Below are 27066 nucleotides of genomic sequence, written 5' to 3' on the forward strand. Positions count from 1 at the left end.
AGACAAGTTAAAAATAGTTATCAAACAAGTGAAAGTTTGTAGATGCTGCATAGCTTTGTGGTGAATAAGTTTTCGAATCTTGTTACACTTTGGGCACCTTTGCAGTTGATTTGAAGTGCATACTCGGTGCATTTGAATATCTGGTAACATCTGTGCAGGATTCTGCTTCTTCTACTGGGCAAAATGGTATGTATAACTGTACAATATACATGCAAATTTTACAGATCACACTTAGGTATGTTGGATGGGATGCAGAATGTAAAAATTTCATCCGTACAGCTCTGAAAGAGGTGAAGAAATGAAATTATTAAACTTACATTGATATTGAATTATTTAGTAAAGCATTCGTTTATTAACATGGTTAGAAAGTAACTCATTAAAACAGAATTAGTGGAATGAATTATTAATCATTAAGGCTGTGGCTTGACGATTTTTCCGCTCATAGAAAACGTTGCGGTAAGCTATACTCCGTTCTTAGGTCTCCATATCTCTACTCCACTACTACCTGATATAGCCAGTACCTCATTCATGTAGTCCATCTAGAATAGGTATAAGAATTTACTTTCATGTTTATTTGCTTTTCAATGCGCATAATTATAGGACTTCTCAGGCTTACACTAGCTACTTCCCCATAGCTGGAATGCAAAGTTGCAAGGAGTTTTGGTGGGTCTGTCGGACTCGATATTCGGACAGATTTATCCAAGGAACTTGTGATCAGGTGACCAGCAGCCTGGTGAACTCCAGTAATTGCTTTGTTATGCCCACTTGCATATTCTTTCGCTATCTCAAAGTCATTGCTGGGATCTAGAACATGCAACCTGCCTCCGTTGTTTCCCACATAAACTGTGTTTTTTTGCATTGAGATCCTCATAGGAAAGTGATCCTTGGAAATCTGTATAAAATAATGATATAGAGTCCATTCAATGAATAAGATTCAGTTGATTTCAGGGTGATATATTCGGACGCAATGCGTGAATTCTTATTTGTATACCTTGATCGTTTTCATAATTTTTCTATTTCTCTGATCCCAAACAGCAACTGTCTTATCTTCACTAGCAGAGAGAATATAATTGCCATTCATAGCAATTGTGACAACCGCACGCTGATGTGGTTGATATTTGTCTATAAGCGGTTGATCAGACCGAGGGTCAAATAGCAATACTGTCTTGCAAAATGATCCAGCTGCGAATAGACGTAGATCTGGACATGACGTTACACACAATAGGGCCCCTGTAACGTCCCTAGGAAATTCCAAAGATGTGTTACAAATATTCAAACAAATAGATTACATTGGAAAGTTTTATCTTGCAACTATACTCAGCCAAGTGAGAAAAGTCCACACATGGATGTGGCATGGAGACATCCCATGTCTATTCTCTGACAAAACCATATGGAAAAATTGGAAAACAACTAGCCCCTGTACATTCTCACTTGGCTTTTCTCTCTATGGCAGATGTGTAATCTGCTGCGTCATACATGTACATCTCATAATTTGTTGCATGAATGAGTCCGGTTTCCGTGAGTTTCCAAGCTTTTATAGTTCGATCCCAGCTACAACTGTAGATGGTATCATCTATGGCAGTCAAATCCCAGATCCATCCATCATGAGCATCGTTCGTTATCTTTAATTGGTTGTTATCATTTTCTTCATTTGGTAAAACCCAGTACACCAGAGAGCGATCTCTTGCTCCAGATATACAGATTTTTCCTTGCTGTTACATGAATACAGAGATGATTAGTGCAAAATCTTCTTGCTCTAGATGTATCCTACATTTGTACCGATGAAGTTTTTGTTGTTACTTACGTTCATGAGCAGAATGCCATCAATGGTACCATAATGGGCGTTTGCTAAAGATAATCTTTCCATAGTTTCTCCATCTTGATCCCATAATACAGTCTGCCTTTCGAGTGCTACACAAGACAGCTTCCAAAATAATTCATCTTCTTCCACTGTGCCAATACAATTGATATCAATAGTACTTTATGCTGTTACAATTATCAATCTATAGGTAACGTGTCTAGAGGTTCATTTTTAGAAAGACGTAGAAGCGTACTAAAGTGACTATGGATTAGTAGATTAGAAGTACCGAACAGTCCATTTGAGTATAAGATTAGGACAAAGTTACTTCAATGTATGTATTTCAGTGAATGTTAAGCTGATATTAGAAATCAAGTGAAGAGAACAAGTGTTTCGGTACTTGTCTAATTGTAGAGTGGTATGTTAGTAAAAGGTGAATGATTTTATTCATTTACAGTAACCATTGGCCGTGCAAGGCGCTAGCAATGTAAGCTAACCAAGAGGCAGGACAGGGAACCCAGAATGTGGGCACATCTGACTAATTCTTGCTTTCCATAAAGAATCATCATTGAGGATAGCGTTGAATTCTTTGCAGACTAGACTCAAACTATGAACCAACGTTACTGCATCCAAGTAAGAGCAGATGTGGAGGAGTATCTAAAAATGAAATCGGTGATGGTTATGAATTCATTCCACACTTATGAGAAATAAACAAAAGGATAGGTCAGAATAAGAGAAAGACGTAAAGTTTGTTCACCTCAATGGGTAAATCCAAAAGTGACAGCGACGAGGTTGTGTTTTGAAGGGATACGTCAGCATCGCTCATTGTACTGTTTTTTAAATCTGTTTATCATATGCACCGAACGTGATTGATTGACTTTCAGTTGCGTTCATTAACAACTTGTAGAGGCTATTTATAGAGGCTTAATTATCGAAACAGGTGATGTTGTACACTCTTAGCACTTATATGGATACATAGTAATCTTCAATTTGACGCATCACTCTTTGATATCACCTTCACTATTTCGTATCACCTCTCGTATCCAAGCCGCCAAGCTGGGTGGTGTCTGTAGTGTTTGGTTACCCCCTGCGGAGGTGCCGCCACAGTGAAACATGACGATTTGGATCACTCCATTATTCTTGCGGGAATTTTGCTTATGACATCTGAAAGTAAGGGTCTTTTTTCACGATATTCTTAAGTGATTTTTGGTTTTTTGAAGCGATCAATGTTAGTTTAGCAATCCTCTATTTACTATTTTGGAATTCTGCGTCAATGTGGTACGTATAAGGTTTTACATCGGTATTATTGAAATTCGTATCCCAACCTCCTTTGTGCTGTTATTTACGGATGCATTTGACTAATCATTTGATTCAAAATCTCATAAAGTCTTTTTTTTCAATAAATTCGTAGATTATTTCCATCTTCATTCTCCTAGGCAGACAAACATCTTTCTAGAACGAACGAAAAATGAGTGATGCAGTTTACGCTGCTCGTGCTGCAGACGAGCAGATAGAAGAATTCGATACAGATGATGAAGAGTCTGGCGGTGAAGCAAATCCGATAACTGACACTGTGGGAACTAAGCCGGTTGTCGAAAATGCTCATCAAAATCCAGCGTTTTCAAACAAACCTCTAAAGCCTATTATCGGACGTCAGTCAGCTACTACTTTCCAAAGTAACAAAATCCAGCACAAACCAAAAATTTTGGAAAAGAAAATCACAATAAATATAAAAACACCTTTGATAATTGAAACCTCCAAAGATCAACCCGGGTCTCCAAAATCTTCAGACTCCAAAGTTGAGGTTGCAGTTGAAACCAAAGATCACGAATCTGAAAAAGAAATACAAAACACCGATAAAGAAAACACTTATGCAGCAGCCCCAGATTATGCAAAGCATCTCTCGTATGAAGGTGCGCTTTGTGTGTATACAGAACCTGAAACAGGGTGTCAGATGATTTGGAATGCAGATAAAAATGCGTGGATATCAAGATCTAAGGAAACTAGTTTGCAAACAAATCAAACTGCAAATAATTCCACAAAATCTGCGGATTCTAAGGATGATTTGAGCAGGTATATCACTAGAAAATACCAGAAGCATTTCGTTGTTTTGGAATCTAACTGACACTGTTATTACAGGTCATCTGAGTCTCAGGATCAAGGAAAATTTACAGCAGTTGATCACGAGGCAGTAGATGAGGAAACTAACAGGCCTGAGTCTGCTGTACCAGGTGGTATTTACGGATTTGAGGGAGACACTCATACTTATACCGATCCAAATGACGGCAGTGTGTATATGTGGGATCGGGAGAAAAATGCATGGTTTCCCAAGGTAACGAAGGTTTCATTGATTATCCCAAAAATTGCGAATCTCCCAAAAGTTACTCCCGATAATGACCTGTGAACTGAATAATGCATAATTCTCACACAAAACTATTCGTTCTAGGTCGATGATGAGTTTTTAGCCAGATACCAAATGAATTATGGCTTCACAGATCCGTCGGCTGATCAGACGGATGCCACAAAATTGCCTGTGAAAATTGAATCAAAAGTTGACAAAGAACAGAAAAAAGCCGAGGCAAAACGGAAAGCCCAAGAACCCTCGACTTGGTTCGAAGTTGACGAGGCTCACAATACTGCTGTCTATATTACGGGTCTTCCATTGGACATTACAATGGAAGAGCTCACCAGCATAGTCACCAAATATGGTCTTCTTGCTCGAGATGATAAAGGGAAGGATAAAATAAAACTGTACAAAGACAAGGATGGTCAACCAAAAGGAGATGCTCTTGTTACATACATAAAGGTAAGAATTTTAGTATCCCTTCATTATGAATAAGATTTGTACATATAAATTTCTGTGATATCACTCATATTGAAAAATCGCGTTTTTGCTACGTAAATTTGTTCTTGCGCACTGGTACATTAGTTACTGGTACATTCATTATTAAATTAAAGAAACTCTTATCATTTAAACAGCTCATTTTTGAATAGAGTTAGTCCGTTGAAGCACAGACTGTAAAACGAATTGACAGTGAGCTTATTACTATTATTTTAATATGTTTGAAAGTTACGAACATTGACGTTTAGAATGGCTTCTGATATTGGACTGACATAACAATGACTAATTATTTATTTAGTTATTCCGCTGCCGAAAGCATGTATGTTATTGAGGTGTTCTATTTACAAATGAAGCGTTGGAGAGTAATATATCGATATTACAGTTAAGAAGTAACTGTGAGATTAGTGGCTCTTGAAAAATCAGTAATAACTCTTAAGCCGAAAAAACAGATTTTGCATCGAACTTCGCATATTACGCATCGAACTTCGCATTACTTCCGTAATCTGTTTATATGAATTGAAAAATCTTACATCGACAAGGAATTTCAAGTAGAGGCGCCCTATTTCTTATACTAATGCATCCGTAATAAATTATGTTAGCATATGGTTGTGGATTCGTCTGATCTCATCAGATTGTCACTTAAAATAATTTTTTTGATTTTGTTCGAGTGTACGACCCACATTAATTTAGTAAATGCTGTAAACGCTAAGATTACGAAGTCTTGGTCTTAACGTTTTGAGGTTTTTAGTAAAACTTCCTCCGTGAACAAACTGCTCATTCGACCATTTAACTGACCCAATCTGTTATCCGTTCCCCCAGCCAACGTCCTGGGAACAGCTCGAAAAGCTCCTGCAAACTTTTCATCCTCCGTTCCAACCGCCCCCTTTTGCTCTGATATTATCTTTGGTGCGCTAACCCACTGATCGGGCACCGCGGATCCTTTTCCTGGTACCAATTTCAACCTGTCGCTGAATTTTGTACCTGGTGCCCACCGTGTCCTACAAAATGATAGAAAAGAGACGGGTAAATGGATAAGAACGCTTGTTTCTGACAATCAGAATAGGGGCGGAAATTATTTCATACGTAGAAGGTGGGCGTATTCCCATTTTCATGCCGTTATTCCAGTCAGGTCGAGATCTCTTAGTAGGCCTCCATTTCGGTCTCCTGTACGGCGCTATATCATTTCTGTCTATCAAGTTTTTAGATGCCGTGCGATTTTTGTTCAAAGGAACCTGGTTTCGTCGTCTTTTTTGTCCACCTGGTAATTTTCCACGTCTTCTCCCTGTAGAATTGGCAATTATTTGTATCGGCTCTCCTCTCTGTAGAATTGGCAATTATTTGATCTGTATTTACCCGATCTTTTCGCGGGTGTCTGGCAAACATAGTGTTTGTTCTCAATGCAACTTCGTGCTGCCCATCGATACTTCCATTCTGGATTCATAGCGGCGCAGTGCCACTGGTAAAGTTCATCGCTGCCAGGTCTGAGTTTGCCGAATCCATTGTATGATAAAATTTCCCCTGTTACTCCCCATTCCCATGTCATCGTTCCCCAGTTGTACCTGACACCGATCCATCTTTCTAGTTGTTCTGTAAAGCGAACAAAAATTTTAAAGATAACGAATGCGAGTAGACCGAGATCGAAACACGAATATTCTGTCTATCGAGCTATGTATTTATTAGATAACGGAAGTTGACTAAAATCAACTAGATCTCTGACAACTTTGGGTCAACGAAAGGTCCGCTGTGTAGGTACAAATTGCTGACAAAAATATAGGTATATTATTTTCTTAGATCAGTCAACTTCTACAGTCATAGACGCGATCCTCTCTACATGCAACCCGTTCTCCCGTCCGTGATCTAATTTCATCCAGGCCCATTCTGTCTGTAACTGGAGGGCCGGCCACTCCTTACTCGTGTATGCAGCTTATCTCGGGATGTTCCGCTTTGACGATGACTTCGAGATTATTTTTTTGTTGTCCCAGTGAATTGAGTCGTTTAGATTGTAGGCCAGATTTTATCAGATGCGATTCAATGATGTGAGACTTACTCAATTGCGGTCCTTGAAGAAAGTTCCTCAACTTCCTGTCCATGTGCTTTTTCGTCAATGTCGCAAGGGTGGAGTTTCTATCCTTACAGTGAAAGTGCGCATCTAGCCAATTCGCTGTTCCAGCACTAAAGTAAAAACAGTTCCTATTCAACCGCACGAATCCCTCGGGGCATACAAGAGGTCTTCTGTTAGGTCTTTCATTTCTCGAATGATTCTTGGGGGGCGTCACCTCTGGAGCTATGACACTCTGGGGTGCGTTATAAGCTAGGATTGTGCCTGGAAAAAAATGATAATCCGTTTGAACGTGATCTGGAGATGACGTTAGATTTTTTTTTCATGTTTCCGATGCAACGTATTCTATAATTTTCTCGCAATCTTGCCTACGTACGAATCGTGGGCGTTCGACGTATTCAGCTGCCTGCTGCAAAGAGTTACGTGTTTCAGGCGTACCTATTTTACTATTTTATCTTTTACATGAATGACGTCATCTACGCACCAGGCGCCTCTATTTTCTATATGTGTGTTTGAGTGTGTTGACCGTATCGCACCTATAACTTTATACTTCACGTGGATATATCTACATAATAAGAGTATAGGCTGCATTTGACGCTCCTCCAACCGATTATAGTACGCTGTGCTATGAGCTCAAATTTTTAATACCTATGCTACGTGTTTCAAATGTAGCTACAGATATTGACTTTAGAATGAGTATAATGTATATGGCGATTGCGTAGTAGCTAAGTTAACAATTTTTCGGCTACAACGTGCGTTGATGGATGTTTGAAAATAATCTTGTATAATAACAGCTCGAACTTGGAGTACGCGGACGTTCAATAGTATCCATTCAGCGACTGTGAGCCAGAATACATCTTCTCATTCCTAATTTATTTCTATCCGCGTCACGGTGACTTTAAGGTCTTTCTCGTCTTTTGGTCCCTTTTTTTTTTCACTCATGTACTCTAATTACATACATAGTCGCTTACGAGCCTCACGGTAATCTCGAGATAGCTCCCGTAGGTTCATTATTTAATTTAATCGGTCATCGACCCGGTAATTCAATTTTTTTTTTCAATCGTAAGCGATTTCGTGCAACGAGGAGAGTTCAATTTGCTTACTCAATGATAATATAAGTTTGTATTTCGTGATCGACTATAATTAATTTGTGATTAAGGTGATGGTAACTTTTTTAATAGCCTATTTAGTTGCACACCATGATTTTATGTTCTTGGTTTTCACATGTTCACGGTAATGGGGTGGGCGTTTTTAATTTGTTCCCAACAATTTATTCAGAGGAAGTTGTCCACTATTTTTTTTCATAAGACTCGTCTGTCGCGTGTCTACTTCTGTACTCAGGTATTGAATGAGTAGGTGAGCAACTATGAACTGCGATTTATAATTAATCTACCCACACCAACCACTTCCATTCATGCGGATTTGTGGTATAAGGCTAATGTAATTCTACCATATCATGAATCACGATATATCACACGTGAACGTGCAGGGTTCCAAAACCGGTCATAGGGTATGTGAGAGAATCTATAATTATTCACATGTCCTTAATTCGAGAATATTAGCGCGTAAACAAATATTTTAAGATGTTGCGATGTTCCGAAAGAGATGACTGCGAGAAATCGCGAATATTTGAGAATAGGGAGATAAAACTCGACCTGGTTTTTTTTAACGATTGAAACTCTAATTCGTCTATTTTAATCGGCAGTTTAGCGACCACGCCTGATCGTCGACTCGCGTCTTGACCGTCAGTCCTTTAATAGTCCAGACTAAAAGCCTGCGAACTCCAAATCACACAATAGCCAATGAATGTTTTGCACGGGGATAGACCGGGGTCTATCCGAATTATTCAAATTCCTGATATTTAAATATCATATGTGCCATTCCAACTGTATGGTGACGTAAGATTTGCGTTGTATTCTTGTCACTGTGGGACACCGATAGAATTTCACGAGAGAATTGCTCGCGATCGTATTTCACAGGCATGTGGAATAGGTCGTATAGCGGCTATTTTGGATTAGGTAATAATTGTTTCTAAGAATTTTGCCTCGAGATGCTATAGGAAAAAAGTGATTTTATAGATCTATTTAGCTCAGATGAACAAAGTGTTATTCAATATCTATATTTGCACAGCAGATCAGGCTCGTTGCGAACTCTCGAAAGTATTATCACCACTGTAATAGAATTTTCTCAATCCCATAAGTTCTGTAACAGGGTACGATGTTTGCGGGGTAAAATTGAATATATATTAACTTAGCAGATATTTATTTACCCGAAGCACACAAAATCGCAATCAAATTTATCAACATTATTGTATCTTCTATTTCTATTTTTCTTTTATCAAACTTAAATCATTCAATACGTTGACTGAAATTTCGAAATTTAATTTGTAACATCATTTTTCACGAGCACTTTTTTCAAAATTTATTTATTCAGTCAGTCTAATTTAGCGCCATTTGACATGGCTGACAAAAATGATTGAAGACTTTTTTCGCGAACCAGCCGGCGAAGATAGTAAAACGGAAGACCCTGCTGAAGCACTTGATGGGTACGGAGGTTCGCGACGAACTGATCCCTCTCGTAAACTATAGTAGTCTGGTGCTCTTCGTTCTCGACGTTCACCACCAACGTGAAGAAACCTTCCGGAGCTTTTCGTTGCAATAATAACCAACCCGTTACCTTACCGCATGACCCCTGCGATGACCGGGAAGCTTCGTCCGAATATGGCAAAAATTCAAACTTTTGAATCGCAGGTTTACCCGAGAACGAGAAAAATAAAGAATTTTCGAGAGTTATTTTGGAATTTATTATCATTCTTGAACACCTCTGAAAAGAGCTATAAGAATAGAATTCATTATCTCGTACAATTGCCAAAAAAAATGGTGTGTTCTACTTGTGCTTGTGTGCTTAATTACATACCTAGTTATCGCAGGCGACGTTTATTTCAAGTATGTAATAGCCTAGGTGATGGTAAGAAATGGGGATTCGAAAAGACTTCGGCGGACCATTAATCTTCAGAAAGTGCAGCGGTAGTTCGAGTCCAAAGTGGAGGTGGTCAAGCACCGTGTCTTTTCTTTATCAGACAGCATCCCGTGGTGCATATTTTGCCCATTGAAACTACCTTATGCTATACTTACGTATTCTGTAGCGGGCAATTTGTCTTAACTCTCTTTTTTTCTTGTTCGTTTCTTTTTTACCCCCAACTCCAAACTCTATCGCCAACCGGATTTGAGTAGCTTTCGTAACAAGCACGTTTCGCCAAAGTTACAATCTTGACCATGGTTTACAACCTACCAGACGTCAAAGTTCAGCGGAAGCTAGTCTCATACGAAGTCTCGTAAATAAAATATCTTACGAGCTACGATTACGATTATTTTCAAAGAAATAAGTCTGGGAAAGCGGATATTTTCTGATATTTTACTACGAATACGTGAAAAATGTCACGTTCTTGAAATTCCATATGCCGTAGGCCATGGAATGTGCGTCTGTTCGATGAGTTTTTAAGGAAACTATTCTATTCTCGAAGAAATTCTTTTATACAGTTGCATTCGGGGAACAACTCTACCTGAAAGTTATTGAAAATTTTAGACCACATAAAATTACATGTCAGTTGCGCAGTATACAATAATCTGTTCAAATGTTACTCGCGAGACTTGTGTTACGTCCAAGATACGAAAACTAATCGAAGAGGTGATAATTTTTGGAAAAGTTGGTGCTTCTACTTCACACCTGCTAGTTTGCATGAACCTTAATTTATTTTTTCAGTATTATCTATCGAAGTACAGGGTCTAAATGTACTCATAGATATTCGTGTTTAGTATACTTACAACGCGCGTCTACTTTTCCCTCGAGTAAAACTCTGTCGTTTTATCTGGTTGCAGATAATTGTAATTGAATTACGTGACAAACAATGCTAGTTATTCTACTCGGCGAAGCGAACCTCTCGGTTTACCGTGTGCATAAATATTACTTCATTTTTACAGAAACTTAACTGTCCTGATGCTGCGCTGCGCCGCGCAATCTGTTTCAAGTGTTCGAGGATATTTCCATTAATTATTATGGGCGTATGATATATGCGTATACGAGACATGTACCAATACGTTGGCAGCTCCAATACTAATACACGCGAACAACGTACATCAAACCAAGTGGATGTTTCGCGAAATTATTTATGGGATTGTTTGTTGGTTGTCTTGACATTAGTCTTAATTTTTCTCTGCGTTGTACGATAGGACCGACCATTTCAAACGTGTGACCGCTCCGTATACACGATACAAATATTATTCACGTTCTCGTCAATAATGAAAAAAGATAATTTCGTCCGACGGTCAAAGGCAGATGAATAGTGATTCTCATGACTTATCGTTAGACGGGAAAGAAGCACTTGAAAATAGCGTGGCTTCAACGATTCGTGATCAAATTATTATCCGATAGAATAATATGATGTGTACGTATACGCATACAGCGGGTAATCGTTTTATACATACAACGTAACGATAGTATATTATCGCAAATTTGCAATTGACCAATTAGACTCGTAAGGAAATCGCCAGCGGACACGCCGCTCCGAGTTGTCCTTTCTTGACAATGAGATTTCAATAATATACAGTCCGGTTTTGCCGGTGCAATTACGACACCGACCTGATCGGAATCGGCCGTCGCGTAAATCTCTTTAACAACTTAATTTCGCCTCATTACATTTTGCAACATCATTATTCTTTTGATCTGTAATGCCGCAGCGAACGATCGAAATGTTAAACTTGGAATGTACTAGACATTTAACACCATTTTGTGCCTTTTAGTTCTGTGCCAAGAAGTTGAGGTAATTAGTGAAATATTTCCCCTGGAAAATAATATAGTCTTGATCCGGTGCCAAGTGCTGGATTTTTTTAGTCGCGAATAAATTAGCCTGTGCATCGAACGGCGCGAGGTGGCATTCTTCTCTATCGTGCCAATTTGCCATAGGAAATTCAAAGCTTCTCGATATCACCTAGCCGATGGCGAGTTCGGCGAAGAGAGCACTTACACCGTTGGTATATTGTTGACGAGTTTCCCATACGCGGCAATTATAATAGAGGAGGTTCAGTCGGAGGAGTATAATAGCTACTTATAAGGAATAGCGCTGGTCGATTCCTCGGGAATCGTATAATAGATATCTTCTTCCGCGACTTATACACTCAATCTTTTTCATCTTATTTCAAGTTCCAAGTAAGGAAATGACAGCCACGGAGACTCTAATCAACAGCCTCGAGCAACAGGTTAAAAGAGAACTGGATACACGTATGGGTCTCCCATACGTATCGATATACGCGACTCAATGACCCGTTGCACTCGAATGATTGCCAGTATTTGTACGTAATTTATTTTATACCTATACGCGCGTGTACGTGGATGTCCTGTTGTGTACCGCAGAGGTCGACTGTATGGAGTACACGGATGATTTGAGGAATCCTTACCCAGATCTTCGAAGACCGTATATATTGCAAGGTGAAAAAATTCGGAATAAATGAATTTCGAAATGAATATTAAAATTATCCTTCTCAGAGATTCGATCTCCGCAGTATGCGCCGTTACAACCGACATTGCTCAATTCATTTTGCATCTGATCCGCGAGTGCCATATTAGGAATAAAATTCTTCTGGCGAGGAACATGAATTTATTGCACGATTCCTGTACATCAAACAGCAATCGCTCTTCGACGATATCCAATTTTGTTACTCAATCTTTTTGCAATAATCTCGAAAGCTTCAGATCTCCTCAGTTTGCTAATAATCGTAGCTAATGCCTAGTGTTTGGCTTCTATCCAACGTGTGGTTTTGATCGGCCTACCTTTTTAGTACTTGAATAATTTCCTCCGGCGCTGCTTTGTTCGGTGATTAATGTCAGACGTACGGAAATAAACTTGAAGATCTATCATAAAAATAAACTTTTATCCTAGCTTTTGAACCGTTATTCGGCGAACGGAAATCGCGAATCAATAGAGTTCAATTTATCCATATACCTCTATTTCGGATATAGAAATTAAACGAGGCGCACATATTTTATCTGATATACATTCTTCCGATGTACGGTGATATATTCCAGATATTTCACATGTATCATCGAGTACGTGTATTTAAATTTGACACGTCTTCGATCGGATCATTCTATTATTATACCGCTTGTACACGTTGTTACCCCACGCGTAATCGTAATCGCTAGTATTTATTAGATATTATACCAGATGTATTATACTTAGTATAAATTACTCACGCATCGATGAATTTGCAATTACCTACCGGTCTTCTCGTTTACACGCGTCTACCTATGATGTGGTATTCCGAGCTAACGAGCTTATCTTGCCACGAGTCTACGAGTCTATCAACTGCAATTTTCCAGCGGATTTCTGGGCGCTGCAGACGTAAGAAAAAAGCAACCTATATTTATAAAATAAATAACTGGTTGGCAAAATCGTTGCGGTACGTATTATCAAAGATCCGTACGAGTAGAGGAGTTGCGAACCGGATTTCGACCCTCTTTCACACTTCCTCGATTTATGTACAACTTGAACACTAATCGCGTTCGATATCATTCGTCCGCGCAGCTGAGCAGAAGCGACAAGTTGTTAATGGATAAATAATTATGTTGTACACGCGACAGTGTCTTCCCGATTAAGACGCAAGGATCAGGATCTTCGAGGTGGTGAAAATAATCAACCGGTGCTCTAGATAATAATTTTAAACAATTTTAAGGATTATATATGGTCAATTTTTTGAAATCCAACGTTGATTATTTAACGTATCGGAATATTATATCGAAAGAATCGCCTGCAGATATATTTATACCAACATACGTACCTGTATGTAAATGAACTGCAATTTTCCAATTATTTTAATTACCGAGTCACCTTAGAATGCTGTATTAGAAAGTATAGAGTAAGTCGCAGGTGCATACGGCAGCGGTCAAACTGCGTCTATAGTTAATTGATGCGCCTGTAAATGGAAAAAAAAATCGGACCGATTAATAAGAGTTACGAATATTTTTGCGGATACATGTGTAACAATGCGTATTGAGTAAGTCGAGCTGTTCAAAAACCGAACTGAATCATATCAAATTGACAAAATTTTTTATTTACACACACAATGATAAAAATTCTTATTGGTATATTTATAAGTGTTCGCACATCTCGATGATCTCAACGCAACGGAAAATCGATGAGCCGTGTTAAAGCTCGATTTAAATATAGAATGAATCTTTTCATTGGTTCTGAAAAAAAAGGAGGTAGAAGATGAAATCAAATACAATCGTAGGTTGCGATGTCGTCTAACCAAGTTGCTTGCGAAAAAGCTTTTTTTAATCTGCAGGTTATAAAAATATTCTCGCTATTAGTTTTGCAAGAGATTTGAACGAATGAATGTTGAGCAAATTTCATTCTACATTATTCAGGCAAGTTATAATCCTGCAGTCGTCACCGTTTCGTACGAAACTCCTTCTACAGCGACAAATATTCGTCGTACCGATGCGGTTACGTGTATCATTTATTCGGAATCATTATTTCATTGTTTATCATAAATTATTTATACACTACATAAACATTGCGCTTATCTTAATGTGTAACGCGATAGGAATGCGGAAAAGTTTAAGATATTAACACGCACATTCGCGAAGTTTATCATCAACTTCGTATAATTCAACTTTACAAAATGGTCCAGGTTCCTCCGCTTTCTTTTTCCGTTTAAAAAAAATGTAAGGTGCATATTGCCATGAATATTCATTAATTTTAACACGGCGGAATTCGTTTACGAAATAATTGTACCCTTTCTTTATTTACAATATGGGACATCTTGTCTGAAATTACTTTCTCTGTATTTATATACAACTGAACATTTTCAGTTACTTTTATCCAGCATAATTGGATAGGTTCAAAGTTCTTCTAATAAATTAATATCTTTTATAAGTGCGATTCATTTAATGACCGAGATAACGTTGATATATAATTGAATACGAATACACTGTCATCGTAGCAGTCGTATCGCGACTTTTTTTTACATCTGGCGCTAAAGCAATTTATGTAATCTTGCCGCATAATAGTTGAGTATATTTAACGTGACTCATTGTCAAGGATCGAGCAGCGTGTGCAAAGAGGTATACATAATATAGTAGGTACGGTACACACTCGTCCCAAGTATAAAGTACATGGTATACGTATAACCATAATGGTTTCAGGGCATCGTGAAGAGTATAATCTTGGGTGGTCCTCGGTTGTACAGCCCACGAGTTGCTTCGAGCAAATTTGCGAAGAAGGTTAAATTTTTTAGCGATCTATTGCAAAGGTAAAATCACCCTCACGTTCCAAAGAATCGGAGAAGAACAATTCTGTGGAAGTGTATGAATATAATTTTTGGCACAATCATTTTTCTCGTCAGTTTATTCGGCCGCTGTACTTTCGAAAAGAATATTTTGCAGACGAGCTTATTAGTCGTTTTTTAGGATTTATCGTCAGACTTATGCGTGTCTATGATTATGCGATCGTTAATTCGCACAGAAATGAGGTTTATTGGATTACGTCGGTGCGGCCAGATATTGCAGATTTCCGGTTGGCTATATTTATCATATAAGATGTCATTCGTGTTCAGGCTTTATGACCAACGTTTACCCGCGAATCTGATCGCGTCTCACACGCGTATGAACTTCTCAGAATTAGGAAATTCAGGTCGGAGATTCGGTGGCCAGTATCACATACCTATAGGTATGTGTTCGATCTTTTGCAGTTTATTGAAGAGATGGTTTTACACGTTAACGGAAGTTCTGGGAGGCATGGCCTGACATGGTTTATCAGATTCGGCGGAGGAAAAAAAAGAAAAGAAAAGTAGAAAAAAGAGAATAGAAATGAATGAAGAAATATGATGTTCATTTATGACGCGTGCAGGCTATCATCTCAAAAGGTGTTCGAGCTTAACCGTTGCGAGTGATTTTTAATAACCATAATCTTCCCTCTGCACGACGTCTGTGATTATATTTCATTAAAATAAACGACTATGCTAACGAAGAGAGAACGCCGTTGATTAATTATCATGCGTTGGAAGGACTGCACCTCCGTAACGTGCAGTTTATTCATATCTACACATGTGTATATGGGGCATTTCAGGTCAGTCCGAACATTGGGATTTGACCTTTCGTTTTCAATTTGAGTTGAAAATTTTTCAGGTGAAAGTGGCACCTTCGGAACACCCTGAAATTTGTCGTTTATTATCATAACTATTTCCTCCTTTTTTTTTTTTTAAATATTTTAATGAGTTTCGGTTACAAACGTGTTCTCACTTTTCGTTATAGTATGTATACTTGAGAAATTTTACACTCGAAATTCAAATAATTCATTAAAAATTCATAGACATAATTTACAATGTATACATGTTAATAATTTTTTTTTTCTCGATATTGTTGAACCATAAATATATTACGAACCTTTCTTATACGATTCGTTGAAAATACTCATGATTTCATACTCTACTTCTGGAAGTGACGATTTTAGGTCAACCGGTTGACTTTGAGTCGTATACCTACATTATTATATACCACATACCTACTATATACTACGGTGCATATTCTAACTGTTCGTTATTTGCGTAATCTCACGACTGGCGTCGAGTCGTCGTTGAATAAAAAATGAACTCAAGAGACATCGAGCATTTATGGCGCTTTTGACCATCGTGCCTCGCGTCCGTAATTTTGTCTACTCAATGTCTAGAGTATTACTTTTTTTGGCTGCAAAGCACATTTGAAATACAACCGAATAACTAGGTTTTAAGACCGAATAATTGCCGTTGCAGTATGACATTGCACAACAATAACTAATTTCAAGAACCAATCATCGTTTGGTGAAGATGTCAGCATTAATTGATCGAATCTGTACCGACCGTCGTTCCTCGTGGAATTTGCCCCATACATTTGGTCGGTCAATTTATCAATATAATTTCGATCTCTATATATTTACAGTAGTATATGATCATCATCGCGATCTTAACCGATGCTTCTTCTAATTCATTGACTACTTGTATAAAAATCGTTCGTAAAAATTCCTTTCGTCGATTAATATATTGAACGTAATTATTTAATCTGTCCAATCAATTTCATACACCTAAGACATCGACGAAAAATGCGACTATCAAAACTCGGATCTATGAAGGATATATAACGTGATGTTATAGGTATATGGACACTGAATCTTGTGTGATTGATTACGCGGATAAACTCACGTAAGCCTGAACTGAAAATATCCGCTGCTTTTCGCTTTCAGGGATAAATGAACCTTTTGTGTTTTACTGTTGAATATTTTCTTCACTTCAAAATAATTATATCGCTCACTCCGAGCCGCATTATGTATAACAGAGAATCGCTCATGTCCGGGGGCACTACCCCCGAATAGCCCCTAGATTGAGTTTCGCGTTAATGACTTGTACGATCTGAAGATATTTTTTCTGCCCACCTGTCCCTCAAACCTCGGATTTTCATTGCCGCGGTTGATTATTGAAATCAATGTAGAAACGCTAGTTTTTTTTGCCGTCTCTTCATTCCACCACTCTTGAAAAATTTTACATGATGTCCACTTAATTTATCCGCATACTAAGTTTGTGACGGGTATGCAAAATGTAGTAAGAAGAAAATAAGGTGCTTATCTCTAGAGTGCATAATACGTTGAGCGCATGTATGATGCATTTTCTACCTATCCGATTTCTTGGAAACCGCAACGTTTGCGATGCGACTCGAGCTGCGTGAAGAACACTTTTATTACCATTTTTTGTGTATTAAAGTTTGAAATTATACAGAGCTATGGTATAGGTACCATGCGTAACGTACGTCGAAACGTTCAAAAATAAACTCGCGTTGATCTTGATTTTTCCAAGGAGAGCTTTTGTGTATCCTAGGTGGGTTTTAAAAAGTCTATTTGAATTTCTAGCAGCTAAATTTTTCGGATGTCATTCTTATTGTTAAACTCGTCCACTTGCAGTGATTTGACTAGTGAGGACATTTTTACCAATTAGCTGTAAGGGATAGAGATTCGTTAATTTTTGTTGAATATAATTACAGCACAGATGTCATTAATTTTCCAATCATGAAAACGATTATACTTGCGCATGTAAGATTTTATACCATGTGACATAATCTGTGCTCTGAATTTTGAATGAAGAAAAATCCAATAATCTTCACGGACAAATTCCTAAAAGAATTTAAATAACAGTTCGCATACTTTCGCCTCTTGTATACCTTTGTATCCATGTGGGTATTATGATAGGTTTATAGCTTTACGAGTTTCCGCTTAGACGAAAATCGTTTACATAACTTGGAATATACAAAGATGAAAGATTTGTTAATTCTATATTTTTTCATGTCCGGGCGCTTTGAAAATCGAAATGAGAAGAAATCTTACACATTTCATTTCTGAAAAAAGCTGACCAAATACGTACCCAATTGCCCAATACCCCTGCATTATTTGAAAAATTGTGCAACGAACGCTGTTGCATAAAATAAATCAGTCAATATGGAGTAATGCGTTTTATCTTTCTAACCGAATTTTCGGATGTGCGCTTCATTGATCTGGAGTTTTACAGACATGTTAATTATTACGGTCATGATCTCCGTCACGCATATTTATTGACCCTATAATAAGCTCCCATGATACAACCTTGGGAGGGTTTTAATATAACGTTGAAAATATGATGACGATCTGTTCGCAAACAAAGCGATGATCTCATCGTCACTTTTGGATCTTTAGAATTCCACTACGTTTGTACTTTACGACCAGTAGAGTGATAAAAAAATTTGATTCGATAGAATATATGTACGAAACGTTATCAAAAAATTGAAATCAGTCAAAGCGATGCGTACTTCCCAAATCGTTGAACTTTTAATAGCGTTACGTGTTCTGTTCGCCTGTAGCTGATGCGAATTTTGATCGGTGCCCCAACGATGTGTTTTCACTTCCATTTATCGAGTGGTTGAAAAATGCCTCGATCGATGTAGGGTATCAAAAATCAAGTCACACGTTCATGAATTGCGTCTGTGGAATATCAAATACATACGATCTACATAAATACGTTTTCACGGTATTTACACACATATATTCTGTTAACTGTTTCAGGTGGAATCTGTTAATCTGGCTCTACATTTACTGGATGGTTCTCAGATACGAGGTAATACTTTATCGGTACAAAGGGCGAAATTTCAGATGAAAGGGACCTACGATCCGGCCCTAAAACCAAAAAGAAAGAAGAAGGACAAGGAACGAGCGAAAAAAATACATGAAAAGTAAGCCACTGCACGTTGTGTTATAGATAATTACCTCGCGTATCGCTCGATTATATACCTCATATTTTTGCGAAGGATAAAAAGACCAAAAATCATTTCGAAACGGTCTCGCAAATACTTTTTCGACGATGAACAAGATTTTAGTGAAGACAGACAGCTTGGCGCACTTCATACCATACTCCACCACGTTTCTCAGCAGTAACAGCTGTGAGCTTCTGCGTTGGTCGTATTTTACTGATAATCGCTTCATTTATATTTACTCATACATACAAGTACGCTCCACGTACTCTGTTACATTGTGCTCCACATAATTTCTAATTTCTACCACTATACATTGAGTTCAATTTCCGCATCTGCGAGCAGAAATAGGACCTGCTTTGATAACTGAGAGCTGGTTTATCCTCTTTCTTTTTATACTTTTTTTCCATCTCTCTTCACGTGCTGAATAAAACTGTGTCGGCTGTAGAATAATGTTATTTGGAACGAATTTTTTTCAGTTTTGTTTCCGATTTTCTATTGTAAATTTAGCGCACGCGATTAATTATTTTTTTTTGTAATTATTCTCGAAGATGCTGGTGTATTGGAATTCGAATAGCTTTTTAACCACACGTACGTACAGCATTGTTTTATGGATGGTGATGGGACGACAATTTTGCAGCGAATGTCCGCGTGGATTCTAAAATTATACAGCCGACTCAACGCCTCTTCGCGGTGCACGTCTTTCATTCGCGTTTTTCAGCGGTCTCAAGCTAGGATAGTCGTTTGAGAGTAATGTGCAAAACCACATGTAATTCGTTATTGAAGCGCGGTTCGCGACGATTGTGCTTTTTGAACCAGACGATCGTGAAACAATTTTTGCCGCTCTCGCTGCCGTGGGAGTCCCAAGTTTCCGTTTAGTATAGAAGACGTACGAACAAACGTCAGCTAACACGCCGCAACTGCGCTCGTTATTTCCCGCGTATGTGACGTACCTTTTTTTCTTATTTCTCGTTTTGTCTTCTGAGACTGCACACCACAATTGTTCGTAAGGCGAGAATCTCGTCGTCTAATTCACGCATGGGTTCGATGCCCGATTCAAACCGGTTACATACTATTGTGCGTATAACGTATACCTATCTGTACGTATATGCTTGTAAATATGTGCACCGTATATCTATATACCTCCAAATGTGGGGTATGGGTACTTTTGGAATCGATTCTTTATTCTTCTCCAGATTTTGCAATGCTCGATTCAATAATTTACAGGCGATTTCTTCTCCTGCAGATTTTTTCAATTCGTTTTCAAAGTTTCTGGGGCCTTCACGTTTTTTTTCAGATCCGATATTTTTATAACTTGACGATATTTCGATCATTTTTTAAAGTAAGATTAATTTGACGTCACACCGCTTACAATTAGATAACATCTCGGCATACCGATTCGATTTGCATTCAGCGATAATTTTGCAAGTTATTGATCTATAGCTTTGCGAATATGGTATGTTTTATTGATAAAATATAGCTGTTAATGATTATACTTGATAAATATACGTATACGAAGGTTGACTGCATAGCGAAGCCTTTCTCTCTCACTGAGGTCATAAATTTATTGATATCTGAAATCCTTGATAGCAGTGGTTCTAGTTGAAGCACATTAGAAATTTTTCGCTGTGAAAAGTGAAAGAATTCAGATATCTCGATAGGAAAAATTCGTAGCTCAATTTGGCTTTTAGATTCGTGTTCCTGAGGTCAAAATACATACGGGCGCGCGGTTTGTTGTGGGGCGTCACCTCTGCTCAGCCCCGAAGGTGACGTCTCAAAACAAAGCGCTACGCTGCTGGCTACGCTGACTCCAGCCAAGCTCGGGTTTGCTGGTGAATTGAGAAACTCGAATATTTCGACCCATGCATGGATTGCGACAATTCAAAGTGGGTCTACGACTGAAAGCAATCGTTATGTCTTATAATTTTTCTGCTCCCAACAGCGAATAATTGACGATTACTCGATCGATTGCACGAGTAGATGATTTTGCCTTCCAGATTTAAATTCCTGAGCTGATTATACCTGAGATTACCCTTGAAAGCCAAAAAAGCAATTCGATTTTTGAGCAAAAAATAAATCATTTTTTTAATTGAGTTTAATATGCTTTTCTGACGTATTTTGACCTCAGGAATCCGAATCTGGAAGAAGAATTGATCTATCTCTTAAATTGACCGAGTTATCGCCAATTTTCAGCTTTTCGGGGTCAAAAATAAAAAATTGATTTTTTAGTCTATCTAGATGGAATTTGAGCCCAGGAATCCGAATCTGGAAGAAGAAATGGTCTATTTTCCAAAGTGACCGAGTTATCGCCGAATTATCGCATTTTTTGGCATAAATTTGAGGATATCTCGAAGGGAAAAAATCGTAGCTCAATTTGGACAACGGATTCGTGTTCCTGAGGTCAAAATACATAAGAAAAGTGCCATACGATCGATTTTTAAAAATAAAAATTTTTGGCCAAAATTTGAAAAAATCGTAAGGGGTACCCCTTGGCAAAATCTCAAATTTTGACCAAAAATTTTTATTTTTTAAAATCGATCGTATGGCACTTTTCTTATGTATTTTGACCTCAGGAACACGAATCCGTTGTCCAAATTGAGCTACGATTTTTTCCCTTCGAGATATCCTCAAATTTATGCCAAAAAATGCGAAAAAATGGGAATTACTCGATCATTTTTCAAGATAGATCAATTTTTCTTCCAGATTCGGATTTCTGAGCTCAAATTACATTAAGATAGACTAAAAAATGAATTTTTTAGTTTTGACCCCAAAAAGCTGAAAATTAGCGTTAACTCGGTCAATTTTAGAGATAGATCAATTTTTCTTTCAGATTCGGATTCCTGAGGTCAAAATACGTCAGAAAAACATATTAAACTCAATTAAAAAAATGATTTATTTTTTGCTCAAAAATCGAATTTTTTTTTTGGCTTTCAAGGGTAATCTCAGGTATAATCAGCTCAGGAATTTAAATCTGGAAGGCAAAATCATCTACTCGTGCAATCGATCGAGTAATCGTCAATTATTCGCTGTTGGGAGCAGAAAAATTATAAGACATAACGATTGCTTTCAGTCGTAGACCCACTTTGAATTGTCGCAATCCATGCATGGGTCGAAATATTCGAGTTTCTCAATTCACCAGCAAACGAGAGCTTTGCTGGAGTCAGGTAGTCACGGGTGCGCGGTTTGTTGTGGGGCGTCACCTCTGCTCAGCCCTGAAGGTGACGACTCACAACAAAGCGCTATGCTGCTGGCTACCTGACTCCAGCAAAGCTCGGGCTCCCTCGTAGACCGAGAAATTCGAATATTTCGACCCATGCATGGGTCGAAATCCAAATCTGAAAGCTAAAATCATCTACTCGTGCAATCGATCGAGTAATCATTAGGTGGAAAAAATTTTTTACTCGATATTTTGAGGTAGCCCATTCGTTTTTTGAATAAATAATTAATCAAGTGGGGTACTTCCAGCAATAAATTTTTTTTTTGGTCAAAAATCATAGGAAACATCTAAAAATTGTCGACTGTGATTGTTTTTTTATTTAACTTTAATTTTGAGTCAAAAAAAGAGCATGATATTTTTTGATTTCATACTTGAATTACAAAAATAATAGGAAAAACGCTATTCTATGCAATACCGGAATGTCAGGAGTATGAAAATTAAGCGAATCACATCTTTATTCTATAAGTAAGATGAGTTATGTTTCTCGTAGACTTTGATTTATTCATTTGTAAACGCGCAGGAATGTCAGTTATATTTGCGAATGATGGATAATTATCAATAATTAGCTGGGTGACATTTTGTGCGAGGCTGCAGAAGATAATTACTTTATGTGTTAACATTTAAAAAATTGTGATGTACATGCAGGCAGCGGTAAAAATTATGAAATGAAACTATATTATCCAATGTTCCACATTCATCACGTACATGCCTGTGTGTATCCGATATAAGCCAATGAAATTTGACTTCGCTGTAGATAACGCTATTATTTTATGCCTATAAAAAAAAATAGTGATAGCACACAGCGAAATTTAACGCTTTCACAGTTATATCGAGTGAAATGGCGCTCCTCGATAAGCACAGCACAAATTTACCTTATAGTGATGAGCCAATTTTTAATCAGAAATAATATTATCATTGATACCATCGTATTTCTGTTTTCATCCACAGGTTGTTCGACTGGAGACCCGAACGAATGAGAGGCGAACCCCAAAAATGCGAACGGGTCGTCATTATCAAAAATCTCTTCAACCCAACTGATTTTGACAAAGAGGTTACTCTTCTTCTTGAATATCAACAGGACTTGAGGGCTGAGTGTTCGAAATGCGGTGAAGTCAAGAAAGTTGTCTTATACGACGTAAGTTCATTTTGAAGATTCTATTTAACAATAAGCTGGAATCGAATATTTAAAAAATTGGCAATCGGAAACGAAATTTTCAATGTTTCGCATAGATATTTACCGCTGTAGCGTCATCAACGTCTCGTATAGCTAGTTAATCTTCTCATAGAAATTCAGCTCGTTAAATAACTTGTCTGATTACCTTATCAGACAGATTCTCGAATGTTGTAGAGACGCAAAAAACTTCCTTCTTTTTTCACCATATGGTCTAGTTGGATCTATATCCCGTTTCAAGATTCGCACTATTTTCGGACCCGTAACAAAATTAAAAAAAAAAAAAACGCGTAATTCAGTGCCTCGATCGCGTCATATTTTAATGGGCAATAAAATAAAGAAATTTCCGCTACTTAGGATCACCATAAATGGCGACTGTATTCTCACAACCTTGGTGACTATTTTATTTCTTTTATTTCTCGAAGATTTCTGCCATAAATAATCGTAACGATTTAGCAGAACCTATTCAATAGACCTTGATATCGAGGTATGCGTGTGAATATATGTATATTAAAGAGTGTGGTATCCGTATGAAAGACTTGCTCTATTTTGATAGGATCGTTAGTTGACGCACGTAATTCTAGATTTTAGCTCTTCCGTAACGGAGTCTGCAGGAATTGAAACTAAACTTAACTCGAAATCAGTTTTACAAGGGGCGTAAGAAATTCCAGCAACCTTTTTCAGTTTTTTTTTTTCTTCGTTTCGTTACTTCTGCGAATCGTTTTACGTGGTGAACGTAAAATCTTCACCTTCCATAAGTATAAATTTTACTCGCCCGTGTTCGTGGGAGATTTATGGTATCCTTTTCAAATAGATGATCATTTATTTATAGAGTATTCTTCGATGTATTAACAACAACTTACGAATTTTATTTTATAATTACTTTTTTTTTTTCTTCAACTGCTATATAACACGCACGATCCCACCGAGCGGCAAAATTTAGAAGAAAATCTGTGGTGTGTATAAAAATACGTGTTACCATTACGTATTATGTGCGTCCCGAATGCGTGGGTGGTTGCAAATCGCGTGCTATAAACCAGACCAAGACAGCTAGGTAAACGTACATATTTCAAATTTTGTTGGACTCGTGCCGGAATTTTTTTGCTCAAAGATAATAAGCAACTGTCGAATATGGTTTTCAATCGGAACTCGCATTTCATTATATACCTCGTTATATACAGAGGAAACAAAAACACACGAATCAAACACTTTGCAGCTTTTATTACAGTCTATTATTTTATCACCTATGTACACGTGCCTAAACAAAAAAAGATGTTGGAGTATTTTTATTCATTTAAATATAGCTATAATTCAAGCACTCAAGCGAAGATCGGGTAATTTAGTATTCATGCGTAATCGAAAGACCAGAGTAAATACACGTTAGGTATGTATGAGTTGAAATCCGACATCGGACGGGTTTTCACGGATGAGGTGCAGTTTTGGGTGTGCCTCAGTGTCGACAGTTTTATGGGGTCGGGTCATCCCTTCGATTGATTAATGACTTGTTGCGCTGCTAGTCATTATGTTTTTGCTGGATTTTTTCTCGTTGCTTCTTTGGTCCCTGCACTTTATTTCGACTGTAGACGCACGGCGTAACGTAAGAAGCTGGCATGCTGGTTCTGTTCTATTGAATTTAATTCATGTTCTAGTGGAATTTCGGAGCCTACGTTTGATTTGTCATTCGTACGTAGGTGGGCGTATGTTTTACGTTTCTATTGTTGCTAGCGGGGTTACTCGTATTTCGGCTCATGGTCGAAACTGATGCGTATCGAAACCTCGAACCAATGAAGTAGACTGTCTGAATATGGACGGTTCAAATTTATAAAGTAAACGAACTCGATACTTTTGTTGACGGAGTAAAACCTTTCTGGTACGGACTCACGATATCGTACAGAAAATACGATACCGTGATCTCTGATTTAGTATTTTGTGGGTTTATACACTATGCACAAAAATTAGCTGGCCACCCTGTTTTCGCTCCTAAAAACGTCCGATTTAGAAGCCTCATAACTGCTCAAGAAATTGAGGTAGAAAGCTGCAACAAAAGTATTTTGAAGCTTGAAGCTTCACCTTTCAGATGCTCTTGGTCGATTTGAATTGCGTTTTTTTGTTCACGAGTTACACTCTCCTGATTAAACTCATGTCGAAAACGTGAAGTCAACTTTTGACTTTGAGAAGGTGCACCGGGTGCCTGAGTCGTTGATTTTTAATTTTTTTGGTATCGTTTTGAAGGTTGAAGTGTCCTCTTCGAAACACTTTTTTTAAATTTCTCATACGATTTTTTTTGCCTGAGTTAAGCGACTCTAAAGCAATTGTTGTCCATGAATCTTTGATCGAATATCCTTACCGACCCAGATATCGTATCAAGGTTTTTCAAAAACACGCTCTTTTTCTTTTTTCAGAGGCACCCCGAAGGCGTGGCTCAAGTGACTTTCAAGGAACCAGCGGAAGCGCAGGCCTGTATACAGTTGCTGAACGGCCGATGGTTTGCCCAGAAACAAATATCTGCCGAAATCTGGGATGGAAAAACGAAATACAAGTGAGTTTTTGTCGGTATTTTCCCGTGAATCGCTTTAAAGTTTCCTTACCTACCGATCAGTCCCATTTTATATCAACTTACCAATTGTCAATTAAAGAGAGAACTTTCATTCCGTCTGCAGAATTGACGTCGATAAAACGAATCCCTTCTACATTTAATTGATTTACAATTAAGCAGTAGGTACATCGCTAATTTTTCTCTGGTCCCGATGTGGCTTGGGTTAATTTCAAAATAAAGTATCGCGATTACGAACCGGAATTAAAGATAAATTAAGAAGTCTCTCTTCTGGCAACTCTTCATCGCCTTATTCATTCTCTTTCCCTACAATTGAATATCGAGTCACGTTTGGACGTTGTTGAGGGGAAAAAAATTAATTATGCGCGTATATCCGCGGGATTGAGTTTTAGATTTGCAAAATGTTAATTCATTGGCCTGAAGTTCCGACCGCTTAACTTTTGACTCGAAAATATATTCGATGAACAACGCGCGTCGATCGTCCGCGAGTGTCTCGGAGTCTGTTGAAATTTTGTATTTTTCTTTGCCAAAGAATCGTTGAAACGGAGGCAGAGATCGAGGAACGCATCGCGAAATGGGACAAGTTTTTGGACGACGAAGATGACAAGAAGGAAGCCGCCAAGAAGAAGGCGGCGGAAGACGCTGCTGAAAGGGAGCAAAAAACGGTCCAACTTTAAAAACGCAGCGATGGTAAAACCTCTCTCCTTATTTTCATTTTAATTCAAATTTCAATAGAAATTTCGATCCGATTCCAATCTCCTTATCAGTCGCGCCGTTCCTCCGACTCCGAAATTTTTTCGTAAATTTACTTTATCGAAAGGATTTTTGTATTTTATTTTTTTTACTTTTCGACCGCATCGCGTTCCACCGCATTCATACACGATCCAAGATCCCGCCTTTAGATACCCCAATACGAGATGCGTTCCACCGGCGAGAATGGTACCTTGATTACGGTATTGAAAGATATTTTGATCTCGAGTACAGAGCTCTTGTACATCGAGTGAATCGATCGCTGCTATATTAGCAACATCGATAATTGTGTATCATTGTTATAATGTGCGTAAGGTATAATTGTACAAAATGAAAAATTTTAATATTATATGCCCGGAATTTGTTTCTTCCGAA

General features: G+C 38.0%; 3 protein-coding genes across 9 annotated transcripts; 1 reads left to right on the plus strand and 2 right to left on the minus strand.

The window, feature by feature from the left end:
* Nucleotides 1-51: 51 nt before the first annotated feature.
* On the plus strand, nt 52-27066 carry LOC105687534 (HIV Tat-specific factor 1 homolog). Of its 6 annotated transcripts, none has more exons than XM_012403265.3 (8): nt 52-186; nt 3235-3871; nt 3938-4130; nt 4245-4604; nt 18815-18981; nt 23165-23351; nt 25790-25926; nt 26474-27066. In XM_012403265.3, the coding sequence occupies exons 2-8, from the start codon at nt 3267-3269 to the stop codon at nt 26616-26618; spliced, it is 1794 nt and encodes a 597-aa protein (XP_012258688.2). In that variant the 5' UTR covers nt 52-186; nt 3235-3266; the 3' UTR covers nt 26619-27066. The 6 variants fall into 6 exon arrangements, with proteins under 6 accessions (XP_012258688.2, XP_048510622.1, XP_012258686.2 ...); XM_048654665.1 differs by lacking the exon at nt 52-186 and adding an exon at nt 2822-2968 and having other exon boundaries at nt 3210-3871; XM_012403263.3 differs by lacking the exon at nt 52-186 and adding an exon at nt 2829-2968.
* On the minus strand, nt 330-2826 carry LOC105687536 (F-box/WD repeat-containing protein 9-like). 2 transcript variants are annotated; one of them, XM_012403269.3, is made up of 7 exons: nt 2556-2826; nt 2296-2455; nt 1805-1950; nt 1483-1712; nt 992-1241; nt 617-892; nt 330-539 (listed from the first exon to the last, which is right to left on the minus strand). In XM_012403269.3, exons 1-7 carry the CDS (start codon nt 2622-2624, stop codon nt 462-464), a joined length of 1209 nt encoding a protein of 402 aa, XP_012258692.2. In that variant the 5' UTR covers nt 2625-2826; the 3' UTR covers nt 330-461. The 2 variants fall into 2 exon arrangements, with proteins under 2 accessions (XP_012258692.2, XP_012258691.2); XM_012403268.3 differs by having other exon boundaries at nt 1477-1712.
* Nucleotides 4563-9244, minus strand: LOC105687537. The gene is made up of 5 exons (XM_012403270.3): nt 8969-9244; nt 6688-6963; nt 5994-6227; nt 5724-5922; nt 4563-5638 (listed from the first exon to the last, which is right to left on the minus strand). Exons 1-5 carry the CDS (start codon nt 9003-9005, stop codon nt 5368-5370), a joined length of 1017 nt encoding a protein of 338 aa, XP_012258693.2. The 5' UTR covers nt 9006-9244; the 3' UTR covers nt 4563-5367.

This window comes from Athalia rosae, chromosome 4 (assembly GCF_917208135.1).
Source record: "Athalia rosae chromosome 4, iyAthRosa1.1, whole genome shotgun sequence".
NCBI lineage: Eukaryota > Metazoa > Arthropoda > Insecta > Hymenoptera > Athaliidae > Athalia > Athalia rosae.

Bases quoted from the DNA above. Each gene is read 5' to 3' on its own strand.
- LOC105687536 (XM_012403268.3), bottom strand. From the start codon at position 2,624: ATGAGCGATGCTGACGTATCCCTTCAAAACACAACCTCGTCGCTGTCA. The intron at 1,713-1,804 runs GTAAGTAACAAC...TTCATGTAACAG, and splicing joins ATGGCATTCTGCTCATGAAC to CAAGGAAAAATCTGTATATC. The intron at 893-991 runs GTATACAAATAA...TATTTTATACAG, and splicing joins AAATTATGAAAACGATCAAG to ATTTCCAAGGATCACTTTCC.
- LOC105687534 (XM_012403265.3), top strand. From the start codon at position 3,267: ATGAGTGATGCAGTTTACGCTGCTCGTGCTGCAGACGAGCAGATAGAA. The intron at 3,872-3,937 runs GTATATCACTAG...CTGTTATTACAG, and splicing joins TCTAAGGATGATTTGAGCAG to GTCATCTGAGTCTCAGGATC. The intron at 23,352-25,789 runs GTAAGTTCATTT...TTCTTTTTTCAG, and splicing joins AGAAAGTTGTCTTATACGAC to AGGCACCCCGAAGGCGTGGC.
- LOC105687537 (XM_012403270.3), bottom strand. From the start codon at position 9,005: ATGTTGATAAATTTGATTGCGATTTTGTGTGCTTCGG. The intron at 6,964-8,968 runs GTAAATAAATAT...ATTTTTTTCCAG, and splicing joins TGCGATTTTGTGTGCTTCGG to GCACAATCCTAGCTTATAAC. The intron at 6,228-6,687 runs GTAAGTCTCACA...TTCGCTTTACAG, and splicing joins TCTTCAAGGACCGCAATTGA to AACAACTAGAAAGATGGATC.